The 8349-nt window shown below is 41.1% G+C and overlaps 1 protein-coding gene across 3 annotated transcripts in view; it reads left to right on the top strand.

The window, feature by feature from the left end:
* Nucleotides 1-809: 809 nt before the first annotated feature.
* Nucleotides 810-8349, top strand: part of ALAS2 (5'-aminolevulinate synthase 2) — a 25751-nt gene continuing 18211 nt past the window's right edge. For 2 of the 3 annotated variants that reach the window (XM_077754598.1, XM_077754596.1), the window contains exons 1-4: nucleotides 810-849; nucleotides 5865-6060; nucleotides 6716-6838; nucleotides 7676-7786. In XM_077754598.1, coding sequence (XP_077610724.1) covers nucleotides 5880-6060; nucleotides 6716-6838; nucleotides 7676-7786 — 415 coding nt within the window. In that variant the 5' untranslated portion in view covers nucleotides 810-849; nucleotides 5865-5879. The remainder of the gene's footprint in view (nucleotides 850-5864; nucleotides 6061-6715; nucleotides 6839-7675; nucleotides 7787-8349) is intronic. The other variant, XM_077754597.1, reaches the window with a different exon arrangement.

The following is an 8349-nucleotide window of genomic DNA, read 5'->3' as shown; positions in this document are numbered from 1 at the left end:
TTGAGAAGGAAAGGGGAACATAGTGAGAAGAAAAATTAATAAGGGATAAGGAATGGGTAATAGAAAAGAGAAGATAGAGAAATTCACATTTTCAACTGTATGTAATGAAAGGGAGCATATTTCTTAAAGAATGTGAGTTCCAAAGAGTGTGAGTTCTGGAACCAGACTTCCAGGGTACATAGTGGGGCTCTGTACTTACTAGCTGGGTAATTACCAATTAGTTACCTCACCTCTCTGATCCTCAGTTTCTTCATCTGTAACATGGGGATAATAACATCTTATTGGGATGGGCTAAATTAATCCCTGTAAAACACTTAATGATGGGTCTGGTGCATTGTAATCACTCAATCAACATTAGCTGCTATTTCTTTGAACCAGGTACTGTGCAGTTGTCTGTAGATGATGTTATTAAATTGTTACAACGACCTGGATGTAGTCTATGGAAGCTGCCTGAAGCCATTCCCACTTGTGCTACAGTTGCTTCTGAGTTTTATCATCTTCCTTTTATGGTTGAGGAAAACCAAGGATCAGAGAGTTGGTTTTGCTCAAGGTGCCCTAAGCTACATATTGATTGTCTGATTCCAAAACCCAGCAAGCTCATTTAACTATTCCAGAGGAGAAAGAGAAAGAAAAGAGGGGAGAGGTAGTGCTAAGTGATGGGGTTGGGTGACAGGGGACTACACTGGGTTTTATCTCCAGCAAAAGCCTGAGATACCTTTGGGGCCAATGGAGAGCCTGGCCAGCAGAAGGAGAGAAGGGTGGAGCTGAGCCAAGGGGGAAGGGATAAATGCCAGGTCCTGACCCACAGCACCCACCCGTCGTTCGTTCGTCCTCAGTGCAGGGCAACAGGTAAGAGTTGCTCTCAGTCTGGATGCACTCTTTCTGGTCTGCTGCCCACCTCAAAGCTGCACATGCTGACTCTCTGGCCTCACTAGATCTGACTTTGTTCCTTAGAATCTGTCTGTCATCTCTCTCACTTTTCTCTTTTTTTCTTTTTCTTTCTTTACTTTTTCTCTCTCTTCTTTCTCTTTCTTCTCTTTATACCTTTTTTTTTTCTGTCTTTCCCTGTTTTTGGCTTCCTTTTGTCTTTTTCCCCTTTGTTTCCTTTCCCTTATTGGTTTTTAAGATCACTCACTTCATTTCATTTCTCTCTGACACTCTAGCTTTCTCTTATTTTTCCTTTGTCTGAGTTCTCTCTGTATATTCTTCTCTCAATCTTTTTTCTCTCTCTTTTTTCTACTCTGTATCTCTAAGTCTCTGTCTGTATCTCTATTCCTTTCCTTCTCTGTCTCCCAGAAAAATGTCTTGATATTTCTTCCAACAATTCTCCATTTCTCCCTCACTTTGACTTTTTCTCTCTGCTCACCTGATGGTAGAGCTCAACGGGTCAGTGCCTGTGCCTAGAAGGCCAGAGGTAGGGAGAGAAAATTGAGGGAATGTGGGGATGATGGGAAGGATGAGATTTTTGAAGGAATTGAGAGTTGAATAATTAGCATAAATAAGGGAAGAAGGTGGAAGAGGAATGCTGTGTCACTAAAAGGGCCCTATGCTGAAAGTCAGTAGATTTGTATTCTCACCCCAATTCACTGTGAGACCCTGGGCAAGTCATTCACTCTCTGAAAAAAGGACTTGTCTTATAACTTCCACAATCTCTTCTATTTTTGATTTTGTTGTCTTCTAAATTTATGTCTCTAAAAATTTCTGGTTCTATGATTCCAAGTATCTAAAATTCTCTATGATTCTTCCATAATGGTGAGAGGATGCCAGGAGGGGAAGTAAGGCCTGATGCTTCCAAATCCTGAAGAAAAGTGACCACATCCCTTCCAGGCTTAGCTGATTCTTGCAAAGCAGTCTACAAAGGGGAAATAAGGAGCAAGTAATGTGGCAGTGAGTGGTTTCTGGCTCTCTGCTGGGGTAGAGTTGTGGTTGGCCTTTCTGCTCTATGGGACTAAAGATTGGTTGCTGACATGAAAGAGGATTTTAAGGTGCAGAGAACACCTTCAAGTAATGATCTGTCGTTGGCCTGAAGTTTCACTATTATACCTTTGGTTAAAAGCATTGTTTTAAGAAGATCCTTGGCAAGGATTATTACACAATGGGTGCATAGTTGTTAAATGGAATGAATGGATGGATGGATGGATGGATGGATGGATGGATGGATGGATGTTCACCAGTGCCTAAAATTCCACTACAGTTAGAAATTTGTTCCTTTAGTAAAGACATTTGCATTAGTCCAAAATCAAATGTCCCAGAAAGGGGGCTGTTAGTGCAGTAGAGGGGATTGATGTCTGAGTCAGGCTTTCAGTCAAGAAAATATGTAGTAAAATCCATAGTGGTTATCAGGCTCTGAAGCCAGATTGCCTAGGTTTGAATCCTGCCTCTCCCACTAACTAGCTTTGTGACTAGGACAGGTTACTTAATCTTTGGGGACCTAAGTTTCCTCAGGTTTGAAATAAAATTTATATTTTATTTATTATCACAGTGTTGTTGTTAGAATTAAATAAGTCAGTGCATGTGAAGCATTTACAACAGTGTTTCACTATTAGAACCAGATGAAATCTATGAAGTTTTCTAGTCCAATGTCTGTGGAGAAATTGAGGCCCAGAGAAGGAAAGTACAGAGCCCAAGTTCACACAGTATGTTGTAATAGGATAAGGACAAAAATCAGGATTGAGACAAGAATCAATTTTTATGAGTCTAGTATACTCATGATGGGACTTTCCTTGGATGTACCTTCACTTTCTCTACATAGAAAGTATAGAAAAGGGGCGCCTGGGTGGCTTAGTCGGTTAANTTATCTTACTGAAACTTCACAACAACCCTATGAAGTAAATTGTCTTTGTTATTATCTACATTTTATATATATAAGATATAGAGAAGAGACATAACTTTTCTAACGTCCCAGAGCTAGTACAGCCAGGATTCAAAATTGTCTGGCTCCTGAAGTTGTGCTCTTAATACCCTAAATTGTCTAAAACACTTTCTTGATTCAACTTTACACACTCCAATCCCATGATAGGTAGTGAGATGGAATGGAAACAGAGCTGAAGGTAACTAGACTATGAGATTATGGGTCATAAAGATAGGCAGACAGAGTGAGGCTGGGCAAATTTGAGGAAAGAAGTATCAGAACAGAGAAATTTGAATTGAAGCTTGAAAGAACTTGATAATTCAACACATTCAAAGAAGTAGTCTATATGTTCTCAGGTCCCTCAGAATATCACTGTCAAAAATTCCTTAGAGATGATGAGTGTATTTAATTTCTTTCATTTTTATACATGGGGTGGGAGTAGGCCATAATCCACCATCATTCCAAAGTAGGACTGGACTCTTCTTCCAATCTTGGGGGTTTTTCTTCCTGTTACATACCCCAATGTTGTCATTATTGTTGTCAGTGTTGATGATGGTAAAGGAATTTGGAAGAGCTTAGAACCTGGTCATTTTCTTTGCCTGCCTTTCCTTGGACCATCCACCCATATTTACCACATATAGCCAGAGTCAGCCCCAGCCAGATGCTCAGACATGATTCTGAAAAGGAGCTCCCTTTCTCTCCCACACCCTGGTCTCAACTTAGGGAGTGGTCAGACCCCAATGATGATAAACACTGGGAGCTTTATCTGTGGTCTGCAGACTCAGCCCTGAGTGCTTTGGCCTTTGCAGGCAGACAAGGGAAGGGTAGACTCATATCTCCATATACGAGGTAGGCATTAGATTCCACTCACTACCTACCATATGAAGTAGGCATAAATACCTTACATTTGACAGCTGATGAAAGCTAAGAACCAGAGAGGGGAAGTGGCTTTCCAAGAACATCCAACAGAGAGTTGGGAAGCTGAAATTGAAGTAAGGAAAACTAACATTTATTGAAAACTTACTATGTGCAAGGCATTGTCCTAAAGGCTTAACATGAGTTTCATTTAGATTTTTAATACCTTGGCCTTTCCCAATTTCAGGGCCCACACACCCTGCCCCACATACTGACCTATGTTCTCATGACAGCCTGTGAATGTTTTAGGGAGAATTTTCTTGTATAAACAAGGGGGAAATATTGCTTTGTGAGTTAGGGAGGAGGGATGGTGCTCCGTAAGACATGAAGGAGGTTGCCATATGAGGACAGGGCCACGAGTTCCTCCTATTTACTGTTACCTTACAATATAAAGTCCTGTATACTAGAGGTATTGCTACAGTCTACTCAGTAGCACTTCTGCTGGTGCCAGGACCTTAGTCTTTCCACATTCTCCCATATTTCTCAAATTGTACTGTCCCATATTTGTCTCATTGGCTGACATTGGATCTCCAGTTTGCTCTTTTCCTTTTAATCTATTTCTCCTTCATGTTCATTGTCTTTCTCTTTGTATCTCTTAGCCCTCCCTCATAGTAACCCTAAACCCACCTTAACCACACACCTCTCCATCTGTATTCTTTGATCTAGTCTCTACTCCTTTTTCTCTTGTTCAGTCTCTCATTTCCTCAGTAGGGTTGATTTACTCTTCCCCTAACTCTTCTGTGTTGCTCTCCCCCACCCCTACTATCTCTGGCAGCATTTCTCCTTTATCTTTGTGCTCTACTGACTCTCTGCTCCTGCTGGATTCTCTCCTCTCCTGCTTTCAGTTTTTTTTTTTTTTTTTTTTTAGTCTTTGTATATTTCTGTAGGTACCTCCATCTCTCCTCATCTCCATTTTGTGCCCTTCTGTCTGTCTCTGCCTATAACTCTGCTCTGTCACTCAATCTCTGTCTCTCTCTCTCTCTCTCATCTAAGTCTCTTTCCTTATCCTTTTGTATTTTCCATCATCCTTTCTTCCGTTTTTTTTTCTATGTAAGTCTTCCTCTCCCTGTCCATATGGCTACCCTATCACCTTTCCCTATGTTATTGATCTCTTTCTCTCCTACAATTTCTGTCTTCTAACTTCACCACTGTCACTGTACCTTTGTTCTCTCTTACTTTCCCCCTTTTTTTAATCTTTTTTCCCCTTTTTTATCTTTCCCAATTTCTCTTTTCTTCTGACTCTTAACCTGCTCTTCTTTTCTTTATTTCTCTTGAGTTCCTGTTCATTCATTAACTTACTCTTAAATTCAACAAATAGTTATCGAATGCCTACTATAAGTATTTGGTTTCTTTTTTTCTGCTATTCATTCAGTACCTTCTCTTCTCTGCCTTAGCCTCTGACTCTTACATTAGCCCATAGACTTGTTTCCCAGATCCCTCAGGTTTTGTTTTCATCTCCTTCTCTAACCATCCTTTTCTAAAATCCAGTTGCAAGTTTGAAGAAAGCAAAATACCAGTATGGTGGCACATGGTCTATAGAGCCTAGAGCCTGCCCTTTTGTCCTATTTCTCTGAATCTACTTAAGCTAGTACCTGTGGCCTCAAGCTCCTTTTTCCTCTATGGCTGGGCCTGATCAGGAAACACTCTAAGCCAAGCCCCAGGAGCCCTGGCCAATGGCATCTGTCTGCATTAGCAGGCTGAATATTAACTTGGATGAGGCTAATATTCTTAGAAAGATTTTTAGCCTTAAGTGTTATCAAAGAGTTGGTGAGCTGTCAGCTCTCATCCTGCCACACACAATCACACTTCAGTAATTCTCACCATCACAGAAGGGGTCAGTGGCAGAGTCTGAATCATAATTCAGGTTTCCTGAACTTTCCTTTATCCCTTTGTCTAATGGTCATTGTCTTATTTCTTCCTCCCTGATGCCCTATTGGTATATTTTAACATTGGGAAAAGTTCTTGCCATTGAAGGATGATAAGTACATCTCTGGGGAGGGCAGCATGTACTGGGTGGGAATGATCAAACACAGGAATGACCCTTGGCTTTTGGCAAGGCCTTCATGATGGACTCTCATCTCTTCCACATTTTCTGCAGGACTTCGGGCTCAGTATGGTAGCAGCAGCCATGTTGCTACAGTGCTGTCCAGTGTTTGCCCGGAGTCACATAGGCCTCCTGGGCAAGATGATTAAGACTCACCAGTTCTTGTTTGGTATTGGACACTGTCCTATCCTGGCCACCCAACGACCAACTAATTCTCAAATCCATCTTAAGGCAACCAAGGCTGGAGGAGGTAAGAAGTTTATGGTAAATTGGGGAGAATGTCTGAATCCTGGAGACAAAGTGCCAAGTCATACTGGCCATCATTGCCTAACAAATGGGAAATTTCATGTGAAAAGTGTCAAAGCAAATAAGTTAGCCCCAAAATACACCTGGGGTATGATTTCTGCCAGTATCATTCACAAGAGTCTCACTTTCATCCTCTCACACTCTATATAATCCAGTCTTGCTGAAACTACTTAAAATTGCCTGGATCAACTCTATCATCTCAAGCTTCTGAGTCTTTGCTCCTGTCAAATGACCCCCACCCATACCCTGTATCAGAGTATCTCATACTTCTCATGCGACACTTAACTTGAGTTTCATCCCCTCGGTGAGCCTTGTCTAAACCTCCAACTTGTCCAATTCCAATTCTGGGTCATGTCCCCTCACTCTTTTAGACTTCCATAGCCCATGTCCTCCCTCTCATCCTAGCACTGTTCATAATGTGTCTTCAGTGTGTGCCATTTCCACCAGCCTAGAAGCTTCCCTAGCACAAGGACCAAGATTCATACATTTCTGTATCTCTACCATAGCCTGATATAGTTTTGGGATAATAGTAGGTCTCAGGAATCACTGTTCAACTTATGGCTGGAAATGCACTGCCACTTACTTTCTTACCTTTGCAGACTCTCCATCTTGGGCCAAGAGCCACTGTCCCTTTATGCTGTCAGAACTCCAGGATGGGAAGAGCAAGATTGTGCAGAAGGCAGCTCCAGAAGTCCAGGAGGATGTGAAGACTTTTAAGACAGGTTGGAGTCAAGTTCCACCTCATCCAGCTTCTACTCCTAATGCTTGAAATCACTTCATCACAGTCCTCAGCTAGGCTAATTCAAGGTCAGCTAGTACACATCCCATGATGAGAAGTCCAGTCTTTTCCAAAGGGACCATGGTAGGCAATAGCTTAGACAGTGTACTGAAATGTACCCTCCCTAACCCACATACATGCATAGGCTCTTGAAACTTCTAGCCATTGGTCTAAAATTAGCCCTCTAGAGTTCTGCTTTCTCTATCCCAAGTGGCTAAATGGATCCTAACAGTTTGGATTCCCACATTTAAACAATACCACTTTATGACAATTTGGATTTGCATGAAAGAATAAGTGCTGGAAGCAGATACATCTTTTAGAAGGGTATGAAGCCCCAGGTCAACTCAATTGGTGGGGACTATTCAAGATAATCACATTTGAAAGACGGTCACAGTGTTGATATTTTTTCATAGGCCCTTTTGGGACATTAAAGGTAAAAATTTCAAAATTGAATTTTAACGACATTCAGAAAAGAAGAGTAAGGTATACTGTCCTGCATATACCTCCCAACTGCAAGATTCAGGGTGGCTGCCCCAGTTACTTCACCCAAAGGAAAATTCTAGTGAGGAAAATGTAACACCTTATAGAAGGTGTCCTGACACAGAAGTTTCCACTTAGGGAGATGAGTAGGGGCTCACTCTATAGAATATTTCTTGTCTCTGCAGGCTTCTCTACTTCATAAACTTGAATTTTCATGTTATATTGCGTTTTAAAAGGGAAGCACATGCTTTCTTTTCTCTCCCCTCTCTTCATGGCCAATGAATCCCACACTCTCTATCAGACCTGCACAGCTTCCTGGCCTCAAACAGCCTGAGAAAGCCATTCTCCAGCCTTCCAGAGCCAGAGCTAGTTTCAGAAAAGGTCACACACCTGGTTCACAACAACATGGTTGGTGAGTTTTTTGAGGTGGATATAAAGAGGGGTAGGAATGTGGAAGGAGTGCTGAAGGGGCTTCTGAAATGGTAGAGAAAATGGCAAGTAAGTGCTTTGGAACCAAAAAGAATCTAGGTTTAAATTTTAATGCTGGCACTTGCTGGATCTCTGTGGTTTGGCAAGTAAGTCACTTCCGTTTAGTGATATTTTAATACCTGCCTCAACAGGTTATCATGAGGAAGAAATAAAATTAGATTTATGGAAATGTTTCTAGCTGTTTTGAGAGCTTATTAAATACTAGGTTTATTCCTATTATTTCTTCTCTATGCTTCCCTCAAAAACTCATCCTTTTGTGGAGAAACGGGCACTCTCCTACACTGTTGGNAGAGAGCCTTCCCTCCTTTCTTGTAAGTTTTTATATTAATATTTCATAATAGAATTTGGCTTTTTTCTAATATAAAAAGAATATGAATCATTGTATTTTTCAACAGATACAGGAAAATATAAAGAGGGAAATTTAAATCACTCAGAGATCCACCATTCACCATTAACTTTTTGTTATATTTTCTTCCGATATTTTCC

The sequence above is a fragment of the Crocuta crocuta genome, unplaced genomic scaffold (genome assembly GCF_008692635.1).
Source record: "Crocuta crocuta isolate KB4526 unplaced genomic scaffold, BGI_CrCroc_1.0 scaffold3601, whole genome shotgun sequence".
In the NCBI taxonomy this organism is placed as follows: Eukaryota; Metazoa; Chordata; class Mammalia; order Carnivora; family Hyaenidae; genus Crocuta; species Crocuta crocuta.
The sequence above is the reverse complement of the archived record's forward strand: the minus strand, read 5'-3'. Positions and strand labels throughout refer to the sequence as shown.